Source organism: Pinus tabuliformis, chromosome 5_2 (assembly GCF_031772625.1).
Source record: "Pinus tabuliformis cultivar Carrire ecotype Pingquan chromosome 5_2, CPIR1, whole genome shotgun sequence".
Classification (NCBI taxonomy): domain Eukaryota; kingdom Viridiplantae; phylum Streptophyta; class Pinopsida; order Pinales; family Pinaceae; genus Pinus; species Pinus tabuliformis.
Window position 1 is genome coordinate 659,723,492 of NC_142306.1, and position 26,279 is coordinate 659,749,770.

A 26,279-nucleotide genomic window follows, 5' to 3' on the forward strand; every position below is an offset into this window, starting at 1 on the left:
TAAGTGGATTTTATAACAATCCCTGCGGCAGTCCGTAATTTTAAAATTTGTACACGTACCGAAAGTTTGCTTTATCTCCTCCTTTGCATTAAAATAAAGTAATGTGCACGTATATTAAGATGAAAGAAAGCTCCTAGGATTGCAAAACCTCCAAAAATGTAAAATGGTAATCATTGTGCAACAAATTCAAACAATGAAAAATTGCATTCAGCACTCGACAATTAGGAATCAGCGATTCCTTGGTGAAACTTGAATGTAATACGAGTGAAACAGCAGAGATTAAGTATACAAATTGTATGCAAAAATCTCACAATCCAATACAGTTATTGACAGTGGTGATGCCTCCATCCACTACCAAATTATGGCCGCTTACATAATGAGATTCATCGCTGGCAAGATACAGCGCTGCTTCAGCTATGTTTTTGGCTCGAAGAGTTGGGCCCTTTAAATTTGCAAAGCCTATAACAAGCTCTTCTATTTTCTGCTTTTGCTGTTCGGGATCCTCCTCCAACATATCTCCATTTTCTGGATCAGATTCCCTCCAAGCATTTATCAACATTGAAGTTGCAACTCCAAAAGGAGAGATGGAATTCACCCGAATCCCATACTTTCCTAGTTCACATGCAGCATTCTTGGTTAATCCAATGATGGCATGCTTCGATGCCGTGTATGCATGAGGCCCAAGTCCTCCGAGAACGCCTGCAACGCTTGCAGTAGAAATAATGCACCCATTTCTTCTGGGAACCATTACTCTCGCTGCATGTTTCATTCCAAGCCCCACTCCTTTCACATTAACACTCATTATTCTATCGAACTCTGTTGCATCAAAATCCATTATGCTCTTGCGCCTGGCCTGCTCTCCGAGGATTCCTGCGTTGTTGTACATGATATCTAGTCTCCCATATTTGGCAACCGTTATGTTGACGAGCTCCGCCACATCCTCTTCTCTGCTCACATCGCAATGCACGTATGCTGCAGCAGGAGCCAAGGAGGCGGAGAGATTCTCGCCTACAGTGTCATCGATGTCGGCTATTATAACTTTTGCACCATGTTTTGCAAAAAGTCGAACTGTAGCTGCGCCGATTCCTCGCGCACCCCCTGTGATAATAGCCACTTTTCCTTCTAACCTATATCAAAGCAAGCAATCGTCAAACACATTACTGATTTAGGTTTTTTCAGGTTAAAAACTAACCCAAGTCAAACCAATGGATCTATATGAATGATCAAATTGACAATGCTAACGAGATAGTAATCAATATAACCAATAGACCCAGTACAGAGTATTGATTCAATCTAATGTTATATACCCAATTTGGAAGTTCTCATACGTGAAAAGTTAATGGATCACCCCACTTATCACCCGGGTTGTACAATGCATCTCACTACTTGTCTATATAGTTGTAATAGACAGAGAAAAGGATATTACTGGTCTGTCTTACCTTCCAAACGATCTTTGTTCATCTTCACCGCTTTCCGAAATGACAGGGACACTGAAATGCCTATTTCCATCAACATCTGCAACTATATTGGGTATCAGCGAATACCCATTCCCACCAACCTCGGCAACAACATTTGGTATCAGCGAATACCCATTCCCATCAACCTCTGCAACCTTCGGTATCAGCGAATACCCATTCCCGTTGCTCCCTGTAATGATATTTGTGAGGACTATGGGATGGCCATTGTCTTTGGTCTCTGGTACAATATTTGGCATTTTTGAATGGCTAATCTCAGTGCTCTTGGCTGCGACCTGTCCTGACATGATTGTGATACCTAAAGGGAAAGAACGAACGGGCAAAGCGACAGAACACACAGACTTTTGTACTACGTTTTGCTAGTAACGTTTCCTAGCTAGCAGCGCACCCAGATCATACTCTCCAATTATCAATTTGTGATGACCTTATCGGTAGTTACCAGTTATAACAGAATATGAAAGATGAGAACTGAACTAGATACTTCTTTAGGACCTAATTAAGTTGGGCGATAGTATTAGTAAATAATTATGATTTAATTTAAGCACTGGTTGGCTGAGGGGTATGGACCAATGAGACAGAATCCTGGCATTATTGTCTAAATGACAGCTTTGTCAAATTTATTAATTGAACTTTGTTCCCAGTGATATTCCTTTCCCATTTTGTTGCTAAAAGATGACATGAATATAAAAGGCCAAACCAAAAGGAAGGCTCAGAAATTTAAATACATAAAGGTTTATGGTTTAATGTCGCAAAAGTATCTCTAACCAGCTTGCATGAAGACTTCGAAAACAAACTCACCCAGATGCCCTCTAGATTATTGCCAGCATCGGCCACTTGCTATATATAAATATAAATATTGAACTTCTTTTCCGGAAGAAAACGACTGCTCTCAAAACCTATTGTCTTAATAACGGGGCATCTAGCATTTCATATGAAACTTCTAATTTTATCATGTTTAGCCAATAAAAAACAGTCATGCGGTGGAACGCAGAAACAACCTTATTTCTGTTGTTTCAGTAATCTCAATAGAAAACATTCATGGGTGGAACGCAGAAAAATCCTTATTTCTGTTTTTGGTGGAGTAGCTTATATTTGTGATTCGAGACAGGAAATTATTTAGAGATGAATAATGAAGTTATTTAGAGATGAATGCTAGGAATATAATATTGAGTAAAATGGTGTATTTTATAATAAGATTTATAATTTTTTTGTTAAGTTAAATTAGATTTATGTCACTCGATTTTTGCCCTTCAATTTTTTAAGGATTTGAGATTATTAAAATTCTAATAAGTTTTTATTTTAATTAGATTGGGAAATTAATATATAAGCAAATTTTATTTAGCAAAATGGTCCATCTCATAAAATATTGATAAATCATTAATAAAGCATTCTTTATATTGCAATAGTTTTTTTATTATATTTATGAAGCCTTTGGCTATATCAACCATATTAATATTTTAAATGTGGTTGTATTAATTAGTCAAACACTAAATATAACATAAAAACCATATAATTATATAATTTTTTTCTTTCTCTTTGTTCGTGCGTCTTATTTTGTATTTCCTTCTGTCATTAAAGTTGAAATTTTACTTATATCGACGCAAAAAAAATCTAAAATTAAAAAAATAACTATACAAAACATTTAAATAATGTCAGCTCATAAAAAATTTGCACATGAACAAATTAAATCTTTCTAGACTCATATTAAATTTATATTTACAATAAATCTATACTAATATCATATCAACTAAGTCATTATATCCATAAACTTTATTTTTTTTGATAAAACAAGTAACAACGAATTTTATTTTTACATATAATATGAAGGCGAAATTGTATCTCTATTACAAAATAAACCGTTCATAGCTGTGAGAAAAACTATAACTTAACAATGAGCTTTGTTTTTAAACAAAATATTAAGGCAAAATTGTACAACTTTCTTACAGAATAAACCGTTCATAGTGTGAGCAAAAGTATAACTTAACAGTGGGTTCTGTTTTTAAGTAAAATATTAAGGCCAAATTGTACAACTCTCTTACAAAATAAACCGTTCATAGCTGTGAGCAAAACTATAACCTAACAGTGAGTTTTGTTTTTAAATAAAATATTAAGGCCAAATTGTAGAACTCTTATAAAATAAACAGTCCATAGCTGTGAGCAAAACTATTTTAATAATCTTTAAGATTCGATGAAATCAAAATTGGCACTTCTCAATTTGCGGCAGCTCATCATTCATATTTATTAGTGCCTGTACAGAAAAGATGAGGTATACTTTCTATCGTGGAATGCAATTAGCTTTATTAATTGACTTCAACATTAATTTAAAGAGATACCTAACATGTGGAAGAAAATACTCTTATTTGAAATTCGGCGAAACAAAACCACCTTTGGAATACACCGAGCTCAACGCTTTTATCGAACAAATACAAAAAGTTAATTACTTGTATTTTTCGGGACTTCTCATTTTTTGTAATAAAAAATTAATGTTAGATTTTTTTAATGAGAAAATGGTCAAAGGTGGGAGCATTTGGAAGGGCATCTCAATTTTTCTCACAAATTTTAATATTTTCAGATAATATTAGTTTTTTTAGTAACTTTAATGGGATTACATTTTTATTATATTTAATAAATTAGTTTGGAAAGAGAAATTAAATCAATAATTTTATATTAAAAAATATTTGAACAGAATACTAGATCACTATTTATCTAAAACCCATAAACATATATATTTTTATTTTAATTTTAATTTAAAACAACAAATTATTTTAAAAAATAAAAACGATAATTATTGCTGCCTTTTAATCCAGGTAAAAAAAAAAATTTCGAACTCTGTTCATGGACACCAGACAGTAAAAACTTCCGTTTATCACTCACCGTAAAAACTATATCTATATTATATTATTTACATCATAGCTACCAAATTCGGCAGAATCTGCCTAAGAAATACGGAAATTCATTAATTCGGTTCGATATGTTGATTAATACGCTAATTTAGTACCAAATATTATGGGTAACTAAACTCATTTAATGGGTAACTAAACTCATTTACTGCTTATTCAATATGTGTTTTTTAATTTGGAGGATAGCGATTGCTAAGCGTCTGTCCACTGTCAAACCTTGAGCACTGATGGTGGTTAGAATCCATTTTCGGTGGTTCACCAATAAAAAAAGTTTAGCCGGCTGAAAAGCTAGTTTGTTAATTCCTATTTATTTATATTATTGTTGAATAAAATTTAGATCAGATAATTATATGCTCTCAATGTTGGTAAATGACTTTAATATTATCTATATGCTTATATGGATCTAGTTTTAATGTTGATAAATGGCTTTATTATTATCTATCTATGCTTACATGGATCTGGTTTAATATTATTTAGGTTTATATGGATCTCTCTAATGTTTAGCATATAAATTTTTGGATGTTTAAGACATAAATTTTTGAATAGGTAGAGATTAGTTGAAGCCTATTTTTGATATCTAAAATTTCATTCTTTATATTGAGTTTTTAGATTATGTTGCTAATATTATTTACATAAACTCTGCGACATATATAAAGGAACAAAATCTACCCTTTAATAATACATATAACTACGCAGCTTTCATATTCATTGCGCACTATGCTAATTCAACGAGTTGGGTGGTTCAAGCATACAACAAAACTGGGCATTTCATATATGCCCATTGATATTTTTCATGGGTTTTTTAGTTGACGGATTCATATAGTGCTATGATACCATGTCAAGAGTTGCACATGGAAGACGTGAAATGACAAACCAACACAAGAGGAGCTCACAGGTGCAGATCACCAGGAGCTCCTACAAGCAAAACGCCACACGGGCTTCACATTAATCTCCAATAATAAATAGATACAATTTGTTAGGGACAACAAATCATATCCCTGAATAATAGAAACTGAATGACTAAGAAAAGTAGAATGCATAACTACGTAACAAGAATAACCTATTCTCCATTAATTCTAACACTCCCCCTTAATGGAGAAAGGGTTCTTAAACACACCTAATATGTCCCTAAACAACTCAAACTTTAGTCTTCCCAGAGGCTTAGTAAATATATCAACCATATTATCACAAGAATTACAATATTCAACACAAATCTCTTTGGACTGCACCTTTTCCCTAACAAAATGAAATTGAGTGTCTATGTGCTTAGTGTTTTTATGAAACACAGGATTGTAAGCCAAATCTCGTCAATCACGGAGACAGTGACCGCCAGCAAGAATTTTTCCAAACACACTGTCGTTGCACTTATACACCACGGTCTCGCAAAGATCTTCGCGACTGTACACTTGAAATTTGCGATGAGTGACAAAATAAGAAAACATGTGACGCTTTCGCCTCAGTCGCACTCTCCACTCGGCTTACGGGATCGACAACCCTAAAGCTCTGATACCATGATAAAAATCGATGTTCTATTAATTAAATGACTCTCCAGGTGAGATACCTAGAGAGTGCCCAAGCACTCATACACACTACATATTCAATCAAGAGAACAACCTAGTACATATAGGCTTTCTCACAATCAGGGTGGTTTCAACCACTCCCTAGATAGTAGGATCTGAGATCTAAGATTAGAGTCTTAATCCTATCATCATCATAACAGTAATCTAAGTTTAGCTTTCTCCATTAATTCCAATAGAGATATCTTGTAAACATCAAGAAAACAATACATTGTTCAAAATACAATTAATTTTATGTTAATTAAAGGAGAATTTGGAATTGGATTTGTTGTGTACTTTAAGAATGGCGCAATTATGAATATTAAATGGGTAGGGTAGTTTGAATTCTATCCAATATTCCTTAATTATTAATATAATAATTTTTTTTTCTCAAAGGTTTGGTGAATATGTTTGTATATTGTTCACGAGATTTACAATGTTTCAAAATAATTTTTCCATGGTTGATAATTTTGTTAATGAAATGATACTTTGTGTCAATATGTGTCTCTTGTGAAGTATTGAGTTTTTGGATAAAGCAATTGCAAAGTTGTTGTCACACTAGATTTTTTCTTCTTTTTTTTTCATGTTCATGCCTCCTTAAGTGTTTCAACATTTTTTTCTTTCAAATTTTTTAGCAAGATGTCTTTGTTGTTGCTACATATTCAACTTCAATTGTGGCAAGAGAAACAATTGGTTGTTTCTTGGAAGCCCATAAAATGACTCCCAAACCCAAATGGAGAACATAACCCAATGTGCTATTTGTATCATATACACTTCGTATATCTAACCAAGTTAAATTCATTTGTTCCGATATATGAAATGTCACATCCCTTGGTTCTATTAACATACCTTAGAATCATTTTAGCCGGTAAACAATGTGTCTCCTTTGGAGTCTCCATGAATCTAGAGACCAAATTCACTCCATACATTAGATCAAGTCTACTTGCAGTCAAATACATCAAACTTCCAACCATGTTTTTGTATAGTGTTGGATCTACATTATTGCTATAAACTTCTTTACTCCATTTCAAATCCATGGATGTTGCTGTTGGAGTAGACTTGTTGTTTTATATTTTAAACCTCTTCAAGATTCTTGTTGCATACTTTGTTTGAGAAATAAAAATGACATATTTCATTAGCTTTACTTCTATGCCTAGAAAATGCTTTAACAATCCCAAATTTGTCATTTCAAACTCATTTTTCATGACCTATTTGAAATCAACAATGAGAAGATCATCACCCTGTGAAAATTATATCATCTACATATAAAACCATGTTTAAAATCTTACTATCACTTTATTTCATTTAAAAGGAGGGTCACTGTCACTTTTGCTAAAGGCAATGTTCAACAAATATGAGTGTATTATGCTATATCATGTTTATGGTGCTTGCTTCAACTGATAAAGATATTTCTTTAGTCTATACAATTTTCCTTCTTTGTCTTGAACCTCATAACCAAGTGGCTACTCCACTTACAATTCTTCTTTGAATACTCCATTCAAGAAGGTTGATTTTACATCCATTTGATATACATTCCATTTATATTGGATTGTTATTGCTAAGATTGTCCCCATAGTTTCCATTCTTGTAACTGGAGAAAATGTTTCGGCATATTCTCTTCCAGGATCATGTTTGTATCCCTTAACAACTAGTCTTTCTTTATTTCTTTTTATCCTTAATTCCGCATTCATTTTGGTATTATATGTCCACTTTACACCTATGACTTCTTTTCCAAGTGGAAGACTCACTAATTCGCATGTATCATTCTTTTCTATAGCATTAATTTCTTCATCCATTGTTGCTATCCATTTTTATTCCTTAATTGCATCTTCAAAACTAAGTGGATCAGTTACATGTGAATATAAAACAAAGAAAGAGTTCATACCTGCACAAATTTCACCTTCCTTTTCCTCATAAATATCTCTCAAATTTGTAAATTTTTCTCTTCTCAAGCTTTCCAAAGTTAGATTTTGAAAGAGTATTAAAATACCCAAGGATCAAACTGCAAAGCTAAACAATACTTCTACCAAGAGATCACAAGATGTAGAACAAAGAGAAACATACTTCATTGCTTGAGAAAATGATCTATACATGAGCCTAATTTATAGGAACAATAGAGGCTTCTAGCAATAGCTAGTAGATAAGATTGATGACTCAATAGATAAGGATAAGACTAACAATGCAACTAATAAGATTGCTACATAAGCTTACTAGTTTCAATATTTATTGGAACTCTAACACCCACCCATAAGAAAAACATAGGGAGGAGAATAAAGAAAAAACAACACAAAGAATGGGTCCCGACAAGTAGGCCTTTTTAGGTCCCCATGTACACCATTTCATAAGAAGGAAAGAAAATGAAGAGATAAAGGAAGGAGGACTCAAGACGACCCCCCAAGTACAACTTCCTTTGCTCCAAGCATATGTCGTAACTGAAGAAACTTTGGTGATGCCAAGGACTTTGTAAAAATATTTGTTATTTGTTCTTTAGTGGGTACATATTACAGGCTGAGAATACCACCTTGAATAAGTTGGAGAATGAAGTGCATATGAATCTCAATGTGTTTTGTCCTTTTATGCTCCACGTGATTTCTAGAAATTTGTATTGCACTTTGATTATCACCCCATAAGAGAGTAGGTTGATCCTGCCGAATGCCAAACTCAAGAAATAATTGTCGTAACCAAAGAACTTCTTGACATGCAAGAACTGCAACTCTTTACTCAGCGTCTACCGTAGATAATGCAATTGTTGATTGTTTATTACAAGACCAATAAATTGGTGCAGATCCAAGATAGAAAACAAATTCCGAAGTGGATTTCTAATCATCCACTGATCCAGCCCAGTTAGAATCAGTGAAACGTACAAGCTTAGGAGAACCAACAATATACTGAATGGAAAAATTAGAAGTTCCTTAAATATATCTGAGAATATGCTTTGCAACTTTCCAATGACTCTGATGAGGATCCTAAGAAAATCTAGATACGAGCCCAACTACATAGGTGATGTCAAATAGGGTGTGTCTCAAATAAAGTAGGCTTCCAACAAGTTTGCGATAAAGTGTAGGGACCACCCTTGAAGTGCTGCAACTAGCAATAAGAATAACATCTGACTAAAAAGGAGTAGGTGAAGGCTTAAAATTAGCTATGCCAAAACACTAGAGTAAATGAAGAGCATATTTCTGCTAGAAGATGGTGATTCCATGTGAAGATTGGTGAACTTGTAAGCCAAGAAAGTAGTGTAGAAGACCAAGATTTGTCATAGAAAATTGTCTCCTCAATGCTTCCTTAACATTCTGAATCATAGATGAAGAACTTCCTGTGAGGATCAGATCATCCATGTACAAAACTAGAATCAATAAATCAGAGCCCTGTCTCTTAGTGTAGATTGTTGGATCAGAGTGACAATGATTGAACCCTGAGGAAAGAAGAAAACTATTCATCTTCTCATACCAAGCTCTAGGAGCTTATTTGAGGCCGTACATAGATCACCTAAGCTTGTAGACAAGTGAATGATCCTAGACAAAACCAGGAGGTTGCTCCATATAAATTTCCTCATGTAGATCACCATGTAGAAAAGCACTCTTAATATCCATCTGGTAAACTGACCAACCTTCGGAGGTTGCAAGAGAAAGCATAAGACGAATAGAATCCATCTTGGCAACAGGAGCAAAAGTTTCAGAATATTCAATTCCTTCAACCTATGAAAATCCCTTAGCCACAAGACGTGCGTTATGTTTGTCTACAAATCCATCTACTGCATATTTTGTTCTATAGACCCACTTGCAACGGCCCAACTTACGTCCCTTTGGAATAGGAACAAGATCCCAAGTATGATTCTTCATCAAAGAAGAATACTCTTCTGTCATGGTAGCTTCCCACTCAAGTTTTCCAGAAACATCAGAAAATTGGTGCGGAGCCTCTGAAATGGAATGACTCAAAAGAGAGATTCCTTCAAGTTTTGGTTGATTTGAGGCTAGATAAATAAAATCATCTTCATCAAAGCCAAATCTATCAGGATGTTTTCTCTTACAATGACTCCTCCTTAAGGAATTATCCAGAATAGGTTTCTCATGTATGGGTTTGGTTGTTACTAATGGAAGAATTTCTTTTGGCTGAGAAACTTCAATAAATCTTTCTTCTTCTACCAAATCTATAAAATTATCACAATGATTATAACCATATTCAACAATTTGAGATGAGGTAGTGGGGGAAGAAGATGATCCTAGACTGATATTTTCATCAAAATGAACATCTCTTCAGAATAAAACTTCCTTAGAGTTAGGATCAAAGAGACGATAAGATTTCATGTCCTCACAGTAACCAACAACTATTAATTTTTTACTTTTCCTTTTCATGGATTTGCATTTTTTATCTGGAAATAATTCCTTGAAAGAAGACACATTAGGCTTCTCATGTGTCCACGCTTCCATTGGAGTCATATTTTGAAGTGCCTTGTGAGGCATCCTATTTTTAGTGTAATTAGCAAAATTAACTACTTTAGCCCAAAAAGTAGGTGCCAAGTTCTTGGAATGAATCATGTAATTAGGCATCTCCTTAAGTGTTCTATTCTTTCATTTAGCTACACCATTTTGCGGATGGGTGTAGGGAACATAGTATGGATGAAAAAATCTATGTTCTTTGCAAAAGAATTGAAATGCCTTGATGACATATTCCCCCCCATTATCTGTGCGCATCTTTTTAATGGAGCATGAATATTGTTTCTCAACAAAAGCTTTAAATGTCTTCAATGTTGAAAAGATTTCACTTTTGTACTTGAGAAAATACACCCAAGAGTACTGTGAAAAATCGTCAATAAAAGTTAATGCATATTTGGCCCTTGAAAAAGAAGGAGTTGAAAATGTCATAAGATCATTATACACCAATTCAAGAGGTGCTTCTTCCCTTGAGGCTTTCCCTTTAGGAAAGGGATATTGGTGTTGTTTGTCGAGGACACAACCTGCACATAGTCCATCAATAAATGAAACCTTAATTAGACCCAAAACCAAATTTTGAGTGTACATTTTCTGCAAATATCTATAATTGAGATGACCAAATCTTTCATGCCAAAACTTACTCAATGAATCAACATGAGCTATAAAAGAAGAAGCAGAGGAAGGTTCAAAGTAGACAAACTTATATCAGCTAGAAGCATGATCAGCTTGTCTAATAACAACAAAAACTGTAGGATTATGTAGCTCTCTAATGACTACCTCATTTGGAGAAAACTCTACAGTTTTCCCATTACCAGAATGACAAATCTGATAAATGGACAATAAATTTGCAGAAATTTCAGGGACTAGGAGCACATTTTTAATGCACCCATGTGTCATTTGTACAGTGCCTGATCCCAAGACTTCAAGTTGTGTAGAGTCACCAACTATAATTTGTGAGATGTTGCTATGAGTTGTAGAGGGAAGGAAGTCTTGACAAGGAGTCATATGGTGTGAAGCTCCTAAATCAAGTATCCAATTGTTTGTACATTTACGTATGGCTTGGGCTGATAGAGCATGTCCCTTGCCTATTGAAATATTGTGCTTCTTCATGGCCTCTTCTAAGGCATTCAACTTTATCCAACATCTTGCTTCAATATGTCCCTGTTTGCCACAAAAAGTACAAATTTCATCTGTTTTGGTCTTCTTCTTTTCCTATTTTTTGTTTGTCTTTGAGGAGGATTCTTCATTCTTAGAAACTGGAGGAGAAGACTTAGTATTCTTCTTAGGCTTGGAGGGAGACTCACGGGTTTGTGCATAATTTTTCTTTGGTTGAAACCAAGCTTTTTGCTTACCTTTGGAGTTATGAGCCACCAAAGCTTGATTTGAAGAGCTAGAGAGAACATCTAGTTGCTTGAGCTTAGATTTTTCTTGTATGAGATGATCACAAAATATCTCAAAGTTGGGCATTTGAAATTTGTCACCAAGGGCATCCCTTGATGCATAGAAGGTAGATGCAAAAACCTGAAAAGGACCCTTTAATTTTGACAAAATTAAGAAAATGCATTCAACATCTTTTTTCTCCTTGCCACATGCTTTTAATTGAGACAACAAGGACCTGAATTGAGCAAGATACTCTTCAATAGAGGCATGCTCATCAGGTACTAGGGCTGATAATTTAGTTTCCAATTCTAATGCATGGAACTCATTGATACCTCCAAATACAGAAGCTAGTTTTTCCCAACTTTCTTTGGGAGTCTCACATTCTTCAAGATGAAATAAAAGGTTGTTTGAAACATGCAACCCAATCAACCCCATTGCTTCATCCAATTTGTTCTTATAGGAAAAATTTTCAACTTCTTTTGTAAAATTCAGTTGGTTTTCACTTAAGGTTTGCCACAACCCCTTAGCTTGCAACAATTGTTGCATTTTTCTTTTCTAGGTATGATAATTGTACAGAGTAAGTAACTCTATTATCCTTAACTCTGCCATAATATTAAAACTCAAAATTTACAACTACTGCAGAATGCTAAAAAAAATTCCCAAACTTCTTTTTACCCAGTAACAAAATGCCAAGAAATGCCAATAATTTTTTCCCAGATTCTCCTTTTTACCTCAGTCAATAATTTTTTCCCAATTCTTCTTTTACCTAGGGAAAAAAAATCCAATAATTTTTGAAGTTTTTTTTAACTCAGAAAGATTTGCCCAAAAAAAAGAAAGAATTTCAAAATAATTTTAATGAGGGAAAAATCCAAAGAATTTTTAATGAGGGCCCAAGAAAATTAACCTTTTACTCATATGCTTTCCTCCTCCTTTAAAATTTGCAGGCAAACTTTCTAAATACCCTTTCTCCTTTTTAAAAAAAATCATGGGAAAAAATAAAAAATGGGCAAATTAATTATGGAAAAATTATGTCAAATATGAATGGAGCTTTGAGAACTTATGGCCATTGAAGCCTCAACAACTTCCACTCTCTCCTCCAACAACTTTAAGGATTGAACAACAAACTACAAACCCCAATAGATCTAGATCCAAAATGAGATCTTAAAAAAATTAAAATAGATCTCAAAAAGGATGAGAAGCGAGCTCGTAGTATTGCTCTGATACCATGAAAGTGTATTAAAATATCCAAGCATCAAACTGCAAAGCTAAGCAATCCTTCTACCAAGAGATCACAAGATGAAGAATGAACAGAAACATACTTCATTGCTTGAGAAAATGAGCTATACATGAGCCTAATTTATAGGAACAATAGAGGCTTCTAGCGATAGATAGAAGATAAGATTTATGACTCAATAGATAAGGATAAGACTGACAATGCAACTAATAAGATCGTTATGTAAGCTTACAAGTTTCAATATTTATTGGAACTCTAACAGATTTGATGTGTCACTTGAAGTTGAACTTCTAGAATGTGGAGTTGTCCTTCCATCGATAATTCTTGGTCCTGGTGATCCTTGTTGTCCACTTTGAGGTGTAATTTATTGAATATGTGAGGCTCTCCTATTGACTCTTGAAGGTGTCGCTTTATGACTACTTTGGTGAGTTTTAATAGGTGTGGATGGAGTCACAATTGAAAAAGTAAATGTTTCTATTAATTCCTCTTTGTCTTCTTGTGGTAAATTTGTTTTTAATTATTTTTTTTCTCCAAACTTCCATCCCATGCTTCCTCTCAATAAATTGTACATATTTATTGATTTTTTTGTTATTGGATTGTATATCTTATATGACTTGGATTCATCACTATAGCTCACAAATATGCATTTCTCTCTTTTTTTGTCCAGTCTCTTTCTTAATTCATCTAGGACATGGGAATATGCCACACATCCAAACACTCTCATGTGAGAAACACTATTTTTCCTTTCACTCCATGCTTGAATCATGTTCTTTGTAATTTCGGTTGGACATCTATTGATAATGTAAGTTTCACATGCTATAACTTCAACCCAATATTCATTTTACGAATTCTTTGATTTTAACATACTCCTTGCCATTTCCATAATTGTTCTATTTCTTCTTTCAAAGAAAACATTTTGTTGAGGTGTGTTGTTGGGAATTGTTTGTGAATTCTATGCTCCTCGCAAAAATGTAGGAAGTCATTTGAAATATATACGCCACATCTATCAGTTCTCAATGCTTTGGTATGATGCCCACTTTGTTTTTCAACAAGAGCCTTGAATTGGCAAAAGTGCTCAAACACTTCATTTTTATGTCTTAGAAAATAGACCCATGTTTTTCTTGTGTAGTCATCTATGAATGTCAAAAAATAATATATTCCACCAATTCAGGGTGTATGCATTGGTCCACACAAATCTAAATGGACAATATTCGAAGGTTTCTTTTCCCTTATTAATTTTCCTATTTGAAATGATTCCCTATGTTTTTTTCCCAAAATGCATCCTTCACATAATCTTTCTAGTTTTTCTATAAGTGGAAAACCCTTTACCATGCATTTCCTATGTAGTAAGTTTAGACCTCCAAATTTGATATTTCCAAATATTAGATGTCCTATCTAATTTTCATCTTTGATTTCTACTTGAAAGGTTTCCAACTGTGATTGCTACGATTTTTCCTTTATCCTCCTGTGGGTTCATTAAGAGTTGTGCTTGAGTAATCTCTACCTTCAGATATGGTTGTATCCTTAGGGGACACATTTATTTCTTGTCATTTGGAGTTTTGCAATGAGTTATTTTCTTGGAAACTTATCTAGGATTGTGCATTCTCCATTTTTGGAAAAGACATTATAGGCATTTTGCATAAGTTGTTCAATAGTTACTAGATTGTGTTTTAAACCTAGAACAAAATACACATTTGAAATATACTCTTTCTTTCGCCCCTTTTTGGTTAGAATATTGGTCGTGTTTCCTTTACCCATCGTTGGCACTTTGTTGTCAGTCCTAATTTTACACTTTCATTCAAATTGAAAAAAAAAATTACGTGTTTTCTATCATGTGATTATTGCAACCTGAGTTTATAAACCATACATCCTTTTGATTCTCTTATGTTACATTGCAAGCTAAGAACATATTGTCTTGGTTTTCATTTTCCTTTGTAAAAATTGCATTTGGTTTACTATGATCATATTATTTCTTTCCGCATCCAATTGAATAATTCCCATACTTCTTGCAATAATGGCAATGAACTTGAGACTTGAACTTGAGACTTGTCATACCTTTGACTTCTGATTTTGGTTTGGATATTGACTTCGATTTTGAGTGTTGCCTCTCCCAACTTCTCCCTCTACTTATAGGATTTTATCTTTCTCTACCTCTACCATGGCCAACTGAGACTCATGAAGCATGATTCAATAAAGTGTTTGTTGGCCTGCACAACTTATTCTCATGAGAAATGAGTGATGCATGGAGCTCATCCACTGAGAACTGTGACAGATCCTTCTCAATGGAATAGTTGAAATTATTTCCAATTTTTAATAGTAGATAAACGCAAAATGATGGATAGAAAGACATATATATATATATATATATATATATAAATGGATGGAACGAACCAGCGAAAACACCGAAGCTCAATCATTTTGGTGACCAGAGATAAAGACACCAAACACGTCTGGAGTGGATTTTACTTTCTCCAAATCTGTGTTTCATTATGTTCCGTGGCTACAAATAATATATATAAATTGGTCAATGACCATACTCAAAAAACCTGGAAATACATCAAAAGATACCGCATATTTTAATCTTCTCTAAAATGTTTATAAATGTTTTAACAAAGTTTAAAGATGTAAAATATGTATTTTAAAAATAAAATAGTGAGAACAGTAGGGGTATAATTAACCCTTTTGAAAGGTTATAATTTAACTTCATTGAAAGAACATTTCTGAAAAAGTTGTATAAAACATTATTTGAAATCTTAATCATTACAATAATAATCATTAAAATTAAATTTTAAATTTAACATGTTTTGTAATTTCTTTCAAGGAAAGTCAAATTTTATTAGAAATCAACACAATGATATGAATATAATATTATAAAAGCTGATTTCGTGAGTCTTGTTGAGTCAAAAATTGAAAACGGACCACGAGTTCTAATTTCAAAACAAAATGTGCTATTATTAATATTAATAATGAACCAAAATCTAAAAAAAAAAAATTCTTGCAGTGATTACATCTCACAAGGGTACAAAACACCCCTTTGGCAACAAAACCTAGAAAAACTTCATGGCACATCTCACAAGGGTACATAACATCCCTTTGGCAACAAAATCTGGAAAAACTTCATGACAGAGATAGAAAGTGTTGGGGAATTCAAAGAGAGTTTCATATATTTTATGGTTTCATTGATATGAAGTTGTTGTAGACCTTGTTCAAAGATTAGTTTCACGATGAAGCTTAAGGGAATTTGATTTTATTTTAGTAATATTTTTTTATAAATAAAAAATATATTTTTTATATTTTATTGGGAAAGATGAGAAAGATAGCCTTCATTGACTAGCTCTTATTTGGCATTTTAAAGTCGTACCCTTTATTAGATTCTAATGACTTTCATCTATTTTTCATGTTAATTAGGTTATGCATATTGATAATAAATGGAGTTCCAACGTATATAAGAGACATTACAATTTTATTTGCTGTATGATGCTTTTGTATTGAATAAAATTTAATATCAAAGTCGCCTGAACGCCTTGCAAAACGATTAGTATGTCCGGTTGCGTCTATTTTTGGATTTAGTAAAAATTGATATAAGAAACAAGAATTTTAATATTCTATCATGGACTCCTCGCAAAAATATATAAAATGTGTATTTGTGGTTGTAAAAAGGAAAAGAGCAGGCGAATTTTTAGATTTTTTATATATTAAAAAATTGGGTATGTATTATTTTTTACACAATAGAATATTATAATATATGTTTTTAGATATTTGAATTTAGTAGTTGAAGAAACAAATTGCTCACTAAACCACTGTAACTAAAATTTTTTGATTACATATAAAAATATTTTATAAATTTTATATATATATAACTAAAATTTTTTGATTATTTATAAAAATATTATAATTACATTTATATATATAGATAATTTTGACTATTTTTTTATATAGATGTTGTAATACTTTGTTAAGTAAATATTTTGGGTCAGTTAAATTACATAAAAATAATTAAAATAGACATAAAAAATTACAATAATTATCAATGATAGTTTTTGGACTCCATTTTTTAACAACTTATATTTTAGGTATGGTATTCTTACATAATATAGAATATTTAAAGACTTCATACGATCGGAATAAACACCCATTGAAACTTATGTACGTTGTAATAAATTACCAACTATCATCCGCTTAGATAACATAATAGGTAGGATCTTATGCAAATATAAGCATGAAGGTAAGAAATTTGTGACACGAACCCAAACAATAGCACAATTAGAAATCATTTTATGTATATAGTGTTACCGTAAGTGTATCAAGCACCCAACACGGATATGATCACATGAAGAACATGGAGAACTAGCAGCAGATAGTGCACTAAACAACTTCCATGCCTTGATAATTGTTGCACCACATTACTATATAGTGGTGATAAATTCCCCATTCAACCTGAAATATACCATCATATACATGTTCTTTCTCACGAGTATGTTATCCATCATTGCTTCCAGAACCATATAAAATAAGGTAGTCATAGTGATGCAAAGTGCCACAATGATTCTTAAAAAAACAAATTGTTGATAAATTACACAATATTTGTAACTTATCATGATAATAATTACCAAGAATCATCTACAACAATCTCTCACAATGGTTTCTCTCTTTCTTCAATTACAACTGTGATGTGGTAAACATCGGGAAATTGGATTGAAGAGTGGTTGCCCCAAATTATAACATTCTTTACATTACTGACTGGAACGAGAATAGATGGAGCGAGCTCTTTCAAAATTAGAGCATAATTAGTTTCTGGGTTAGCAACCACCAAGACCTGACAAAAAAGAAATCAATACCTTGAATTATTTTGTATTAAGACTATGACTAGTGAGAAAATATCTTTGACAACACACATTCACGCAATATTAGTCCCATAAAAATCTTTAAAACATTGAGATACTTAGCTACAGAAGGGCACTGCAAACTCCCAAAACAAGGGATATTTGATGAAGCTCTATCTATTCATGATAAATTTTACAATGAAAAATAAGCATTTTTTGTTAACTTAAATAATTAAAAACTGAATTCACCTTGCAACTTGGAGCAACATGTTGCTCTAATGTTGAGGCCTGTGACCGGTAGATAGATACATTTTTAGACATAATGTCCTTCCTTTCCATACCCTCCTTCCAGAGGAATCCACTAACCATGACAGTTATGTTCACACCACTACATGCTTCAACATGATCTGTGGTGACAACAATACCTTTTTTCAACACAGGTTAATTTTTATTAAGGTTCATTCAATCATGCATGCAAGATGGTTTAATACAAAAATAAAGGGGGAAAGGTACTCTCATTCGTACTCTCACTATTTATGCAAATAACGACAGGTTCCTCAAGTTTATGTAGAATATCTAAAAAAAAATTAAAACCTTTCAAAAGAGGGAAATCAACATCTATCAAGTCCATTTTCACCCCATTCAGAGCCCCTATTGTCAGAGGAATATCAAGCATCTGCAATATATCAGGTTGGTCTAGGCTGAGCATTATGTCTCTAGCAACCATAGGCACCACTGCATAACTGATTTTTCCTACATAATAGGCCCTAATGTTAGAGCCATGCCTAGAAAACATATGAGGAAAGAAGATGACATTGGCACTAGGAAATTTCATATAATGGATTAGTGAAAAATGGAAATGAGGATCATGAAAGTCATGGGATCAAATTAAAATATCATCTCCTTGCACTCTCTAAAACTGTGTTTCAGAATAGATTTGTCATTAAAAGAAACTACTTTAATATACTGAAAATTAGAATTTGTCCACTGTTGTAAATACCAAAATGGGTCTAAAATGTAAAAATAAGAATGTGTTTTAAAAGGAATAAAAAAACATGCTATTCATTTCAATTTCAAATAGAATACTAATGATTTTATAAGCTTATTAGTACTACTCAGACAACCATCATAACTGTCATGCAAAGAACTCTAATGCTAAAGACATCATTCCAAAAAGAGAATTTGGTCTGGAATGCTTAAAGAAGAAGTTTCCAATGATTTCTAAGAATGCCAAAATCATTGTTTTGTAATATACATCCATACAACCAAGGAAAAGTCATCAATATAGAAGTAGACACATGCAACCAAAAAGAAACTAGGCCCCCATGACGCGTGGAAGCTTGAGTTACTTTGCTTCTTCTTAGACATACCACGCACACCTCACTATTAGAGGCACCATAAACACTGATTTCATTCCATTAGTAGTAGGTGAGATCTTAGCAGTCATTGTTCTGTAGAGAACACACTAAATCACCTCCATGTGATACGTGGTGATTGTTTAAGTCTGGTTCTAAAGAATATACCAACAGAAAAGGCTTGTTCGTCAAACCTAAAGTGGCATTATCTCAACAAACAAGAACTACCATCTGAGTAAGAGTGTTTGTACATAATGTAACCAACAATAGTCGTACAACAAATAATGATTCTTCGATGATAATATTACAAGAATTAATCCATTAAACCCCATAAGAGCTCAATAGTGAAAAGCACTTCGGGCTATAGTATTGATATCTATTTCTAATATTTTTGTCCTACTTATTATGAAGTTTTGTAACAATCTAACAACATCTTGTCCTCATTAGGTTTTGAAAACATGAAGTTATTCCCGATATTCATTTTAGATACATAGTTATGGATATCTCACATTTAGGAAAAGGAAAGGAGAATTCTTATAAAGGACAAAATGAGCTTATCATTGCCATTTTTATGGAAAGTGGACATTAAATCATACCCAAATATCTTGTTGTATGAACAATATAACAATGAGAATCCCAAATAGTTCTCCATCTATCCTGCTAAATCTGTTGATAATTGAACATGCCTCCAGAATGGTCATCAATATTAACAAGAATGTCATCCATATGAATACCCTATTTGTAACAAGTAGATAGAATGGGTAGTTAATCCAATTCTTTTGTTGATGTTGTGGTACCCTCTAGCAAAGATTCATACGCAAATATTACAGACAAGAACCTGGATGGAAGGGAGACAGACAATAGGTTGTGGAATCATCTTCAGAGTACTTATTAAGTTTTAACATTGTTGGTGTTTACTTTATTTAATATATTAAAAATAAAAAAATTAAATACAATAAGTAATAAATAAGGTTACATTAAAATAAAAATAAATAAATAAAGTGAACTTCTCCAACTGCCAAGTGGGGCTTGCATGCAACAAAGTGCCCCCCTCTAGAATCTTCACGTGATGAGACTCTTCATCCAACTCTGGGTATCTAGCTCGCAACCAAGAAAGAAAAGGAGTAGGTTCAGGAGCTAAGAAAGGTAGATCATGCATGGATGGGATTTCCTTGAAATCACTCACCCAACATATCAATACAATGTCAGTGCCTTGAAATCAGTCACCCAATGTATCAATATAGTGTATGCTTACAGGGTATAATGTATTGCCACAAATGCGTCAGACTGGAAAAATTAAGAAGGTATCATATCCCTCAATGAATCAAGACACAAGAAGCCCAACCACTTGACCACTCTTAGGTTCGTTTGGTTCAAAAATCTCCCTATTTATGCTTTTGCACATAGAACATCGAGTTTTTTTCCCTTGATTTTTTGTTAGGTGCTATGGTTGATTTTTGACATACACTTCTATTTAGAATTATTTGATGAGGTGTTTCCTATCGAAATGGTTGCAACAACTTATGCCTAGTTATTAAGTTACCTATCGCTCTAGACAACTAATCTGAGATTATTTACCGAAGGAACATCACTTAATACAACAACCAACATAATTATTTATTCAATTAGAGGACCTCGCTCCTTATCATGTTAAGATAAATCCTTCTTAAGACTCTTACCCATCTTGACTAGACCCAATATTATCCTGCATAGACTCAATAAGTAGCCTTAGACTCTAACAACTTTAAACCCCACTTTACCTATTGTGTTTTCACGATGAAGCCCAAGGAGTTCATCTTATTATTGGGATGAATAAATATTTTAATATTTAAGGAAAAGAGGTAGGTTAAGCTTCAATCCAATCCATTTCAACCTCAGTCTCCTCGGGGATTCCTTGCAAATCTGAACCCAAAATAGGGCAGCTTGTAGATTATTAGGTGAATGAGGTTCTCTCTTTTGGAGACCAAAAATAACCAGGAAAGCAATAAAATTTGATAATATTAATTTGATATTAAGCCTAATAGAAGTGAAAAAGCATGTCCATGCATAAACACAGGAATATATGCCATTGTTTCTTCATATTCCTCTAGTTCAAAATCAACGCTTTATATGCCCTTACGGGTAGTGCTTTTACCTGGTTAAATGTACCCACGCATGGACTTTAGGGAAATATGTGAAAGTTGTTTCTTACTCCCAATGTTGCTTTAACTACTTACCTAGCTATGCTCCTTTTTATTAAACTACTAGCTCTGGAGCTGTATCTAGAACTAGAAAAGGATGTTTGATCTACTGCTCGATGTTTCAATTCACTAGGACCTGAAACTTATCTTTGAATATGTCTATAATGCATTGTTGGTAGTTATGCATCCAAATCATTAGTGTAGTTTCAATAGCCTACCCTGCCTAGATACCTCCTTTCCCAGTGGAGCTTGTTGTCTTTGGCAGACTCTAATGAAATGGTAAAGGTTGCAAGGGATTTGGAAAATGTTTAAGCACCACTATCAGTCATTTAAGCATCAAATATAGCACCTCCCTCATTTCCAGACACAGATTGAGATGGATATTGAATTTGAGGCAAGCCTTGGACTACTGATTAACATGTCGCTCTCCATAATCATTCAAGACTGTGTTGTGAGATACATATGTGGATGAAGTTAGAGATAAAGAACTAGAGGCAGTCTTTCTCGAGTCCATGGCATCTCTTCTTGTTTCATATCTTGTTCGAGTCATATCCACTCAAAGCTTAAGTTGATTCAATTCAAGAAGCAGATCTAGTTGGAGAGTTATCAATTGTTCACATGGATGCGCTTATGAACGGATATGAAGCACGCTACCTGAGGCCACTTTCTGTAAATTGACCCTTGTACTATGGCCTCCTTCTGTGTGTTTCTATGTGGTACCTGTTGGAAAGGCGGAGGAGACAAATCATAAATAATTCACACATAAAACATGAGTTGTGGCTCTTCTATTGATCACACAAAGCATGATACATATAATGAACCCGATGAAGGGTATTTATCCTTTTCCAACTAGCGACTTGCCTAAAATATATTGACATGCAACCACACACTAAAAGTCGTCTATCACTTAACTTGACTTGACTCAACACTCAAACACTCAATCACTCAATCACTCAGTTAACTGACTCTCTATGTTTAGCCAACTCCTCATGCAGGAGTAATTAGCTTATTTTAACACTCCCCTTAATTACGACCGCTAAACTAAAACATGACTCATGAGAACTCAAACATGCCTGCTGGTCTATGTCTCATGTATGCTTACAACACCCAAGCTTCTTCTATGAAACTCAAACACATCTTTTGCAAATGACTTAGTAAATATATTAGCCAATTGATCGCTAGATTTACAAGGCTTCAAGTGAACTTCTCCATTGCTCACAAGTTCTCTAATAAAGTGATATCTAGTATCAATATGCTCGTTCTTTTGATGAAACACACTATTCTTGGATACTGCAATCACTAAGGTGTTGGCACAATATATTTTTGTTGATCATTGTTGTTTCTGCCTGATTCCATCAAATACTCTTCTTAACCACACTGCTTGACATGTTGTTGATGTTGTTGTTACAATTTTTTCTTCTGGTGATGAAAGTGTCACAATGAGATGCTTCTTAGATGCCCATGAAATCATAGCTAAACCAAGGTGGAACACAAAACCAGAGGTGCTCTTCCTGTCATCCAAACTTCCTACAAAATCACTATTTGTGTATCCAATCAAATATCTCTTTTTTGTTCTTGCATACATTATGCCACAATCTCTACTTCCTGTTATCTATCTCAGAATTATTTTTCCTGCACTCCAATGTGTGTCTTTTGGAGTCTCCATAAATCTAGAAATAAAAATCACTCCTTGCATGATATCTGGTCTTGTAGCTGTGAGATACATGAGGCTGCCAACCAATATTTTGAATAGAGTTGGATTCACATATGATCCTTCATCATCCTTACTTAACTTTGTACCTGTTGCAACTGGTGTAGGGACACATTTGCAATTTTCCATCCTAAATCTTTTCAACAAATATTTGGCATATTTATTTTGACAAATAAAAAATCCTTTTTCAGACTTCTCAACTTCTATGCCAAGAAAATATTTCATGAGAAAAAGATCTGTCATCTCAAATTCTTTCATCCTGGATGCTTTAAATTCATCTATCTCAAAATCACTTGTAAAAATAATGTCATCAACATATAGGCAAGCAATAAAAATTTGTCCATGCTCATTTACCTTTGTGTATAACGTAGGCTCAATGTTGCTTTTGCAAAATCCATTATTAATCATGTAGCTGTCAATTCTTCTATACCGAGCTCTAGGTTCTTGCTTCAGTCCATAGAGCACTTTCTTCAACCTGTAAACTTTCTCTTCATTATTCTCAACCTCATATCCTAGAGGCTGCTGCACATAAATTTATCATTCTAGAATTCCATTCAAGAAGGTTGATTTCGCATCCATATGATATACTTTCCACTTTCTCTGAGCTGTGGTGGCTAGAACTACTCTTACAGTATCCAATCTGACTACTGGAGCAAATGTTTCTCCAAAATCTATTCCCGATTGCTGTGAGAATCCTTTTGCTACAAGTCTAGCTTTAAATTTGTCAATTTCAACTTTTTCATTCAACTTTGTCTTGTACACCCACTTTACACCAATGAGTTTTTAGTCCTTTTGTAAATCAAACAAATCCCATGTATCATTCTTTTCAATAGCTTCAATTTCTTCATCCATGGCTTGAACCCAATTTTCATCTCTAATTTCTTTTTCAAACAAAGAAGATTGGAATGACAACATTGCAAAATTTGAACTAACATCCAAATCATCATAAATATCTTTCAAACTTCTCATCTTTCTCTTACCATTTCTTGATTCATCACCTAATTGATTGGTGGTAGAATCTCGATTTTTTGATCTACTTGAAGATCCATGCTACTCTCAAAATGTTGGATACCTTGTTGGTGTGTCTCTATTTGGTGTCTTCACCTGTGATTCTTGTTGCTCCTTTTTTGCTACGCCATTTTCTTCCATCAGTGGCACTTGTGCATCAACTGTTTTGTATACAGTTCCATTCCACGACTCTTGTTCTTTAAACACAACATATCTTCTAATTATGGTCTTCTTTGTGATAGGTTTATACAACTTGTAAGCTTTTGATTGCTCACTAAAACAAGTAAATATGAATTTTTCACTTTTATCATCCAATTTTCCTCTTCGCTCCTTTGACACGTGTGCATAAGCTACACATCCAAATACTCTGAAATGAGATATGTTGCAATACATAGCTAACCATGTTTTTTCTACTACTATGTTCATCACACTCTTTATAGGAGATTTGTTGGTCACATAAATAGCACATGCAACTGCTTCTTCCCAATACTCATTAGACAAGTTTCTTCCTTTCAACATGCTTCTTATCATGTTCATAATTGTCATGTTCTTTCTCTCTGCTACACCATTCTACTGCGATGTGTACCTAGTCGTAAACTGTCTTATGATTCCATGTTGTTTGCAGTAATCATGGAATGCCTTTGAGTCGTATTCTCTACCAAAGTATGGCTTCAATACCCCAATCTATCGATCACTCTGGTTCTCTGCTAAGGCTTTGAATTCTTTGAACTTTGCAAAAGTTTTAGACTTCTTCTTTAAGAAGTAAACCCAAGTCTTTCTGTTGTAGTCATCAATGAAGGTGAGGAAGTAACAACTTCTACCAATCAGTTGTGTCCTCATAGGTACACACAAGTATGTATGCACTAGCTCAAGAGCTTTCTTTGCTATGTATGCAACTCCCTTTGGAAAACTTTCACAATGTTTCTTTCCTAAGATGCAACACTAAAAAGTACTAGCAGGTTCTTTGATGGGAGGTAATCCTCTGACCATCTGTTTCTAATGCAACAATTTTAAACCAACAAAGTGCAAGTATCCAAACCGAAAGTGCCATAACCAATAATCATCAGAACATGCAACTACAAAAGAACTGACTTGATCATTGTAATTCATAATTAGAGGAAAGAGTGTGTTCCTTGCCATCTGCACCTTTTCTATCAACTTCTTGCTTGGGGGCTTGTCATATATAACACATTCTTGACCTTGAAAGATAACTCTGTATCCTTTTTGTGTCAATTGACCAACACTTATCAAATTATGTTTGAGACTAGGAACATAATATACCTATGAGATTGTCTTCGGCTCCCCTTGCTTGGTCAGAATGTTGACCACTCCTTTTCCATCTACTTCCACAGTCTTATCAATCCCCAACTTTACCTCTGTTTTCACAGATTGATCAAAATTTGCAACCAAATCCTTGTTGCCTGTCATGTGGTTACTACAACCACTGTCTAACAACCACACACTAGAAGAAGGTTCATGCATGGTATGACAAGCTAGGAACATGGAGTTAGTACTCTTTGTAGTGACATTATCTCTTTGGTTCCCTTGATCAGATATTTTCTTCGTGTAATCACGAGCATAGTGACCAATTTTATTGCAATAATAACATTTCAACTTTGATTTGTCAACTCTTTAATTATTGTTGAAGCTTATGTAGTTTCTTCCATTTTCATGTTCATGCTCTTCTCGGCCATCTCTCTGACCATCATATCTTCCACTTCGTCCTCTGCCTTTCGTTCTACTTCTGCCTCGACCTCTGTCTCTTGAAACAGAAACCTCGCTTTTGAAAGCGGTCTCTAAAGTGGAACCATTATTTCTATCTATCCCTGCCTCATGTGATAGAAGTGATCCCATCAACTCATTAACTGCCAATGATGCGAAATGTTTGGCTTCTTCTATGGCTTCTACCACAACATCAAAATTGGTAGACAAAGATATGAGGACCTTCTCAACCATTGTTTGATCTTTAATTTCCTCACCATAGATTTTTAACTGATTTATGACAGTTATGACCTGATTCATGAAAGAATCGATGTTCTTTGTCTCCTTCATCTGCAGACTTTCAAACTCTCTCCCAGTATTCTGCAACTTAACAATATTTTCTTTGGCCATACCTATATAGTTTGTCACCAAAGTATCCCATGCTACTTTTCATGAAGACATGATCATAATCTTCTAGAGCACTGCTCAGCCAACTCCCACTGGATAAGAGGCAACGCTTGTG

The 26,279-nt window shown here is 33.9% G+C and overlaps 1 protein-coding gene and 2 pseudogenes across 1 annotated transcript; all 3 read right to left on the reverse strand.

Moving 5' to 3' along the window:
• Positions 1-307: 307 nt before the first annotated feature.
• On the reverse strand, positions 308-1,762 carry LOC149160804 (short-chain dehydrogenase reductase 2a pseudogene; annotated as a pseudogene).
• Positions 1,763-11,576: 9,814 nt separating this feature from the next.
• LOC149160805 (uncharacterized) lies at positions 11,577-12,290 on the reverse strand. Its single transcript, XM_089434711.1, has one exon. The coding sequence runs from the start codon at positions 12,288-12,290 to the stop codon at positions 11,577-11,579; it is 714 nt and encodes a 237-aa protein (XP_089290837.1).
• A 4,977-nt stretch (positions 12,291-17,267) lies between these two features.
• On the reverse strand, positions 17,268-26,011 carry LOC149160806 (malate dehydrogenase 2, cytoplasmic-like; annotated as a pseudogene).
• Positions 26,012-26,279: the final 268 nt, after the last annotated feature.

Excerpts from the sequence above, each read along its gene's own strand:
- LOC149160805 (XM_089434711.1), bottom strand. The coding sequence starts at position 12,290 with ATGCAACAATTGTTGCAAGCTAAGGGGTTGTGGCAAACCTTAAGTGAA.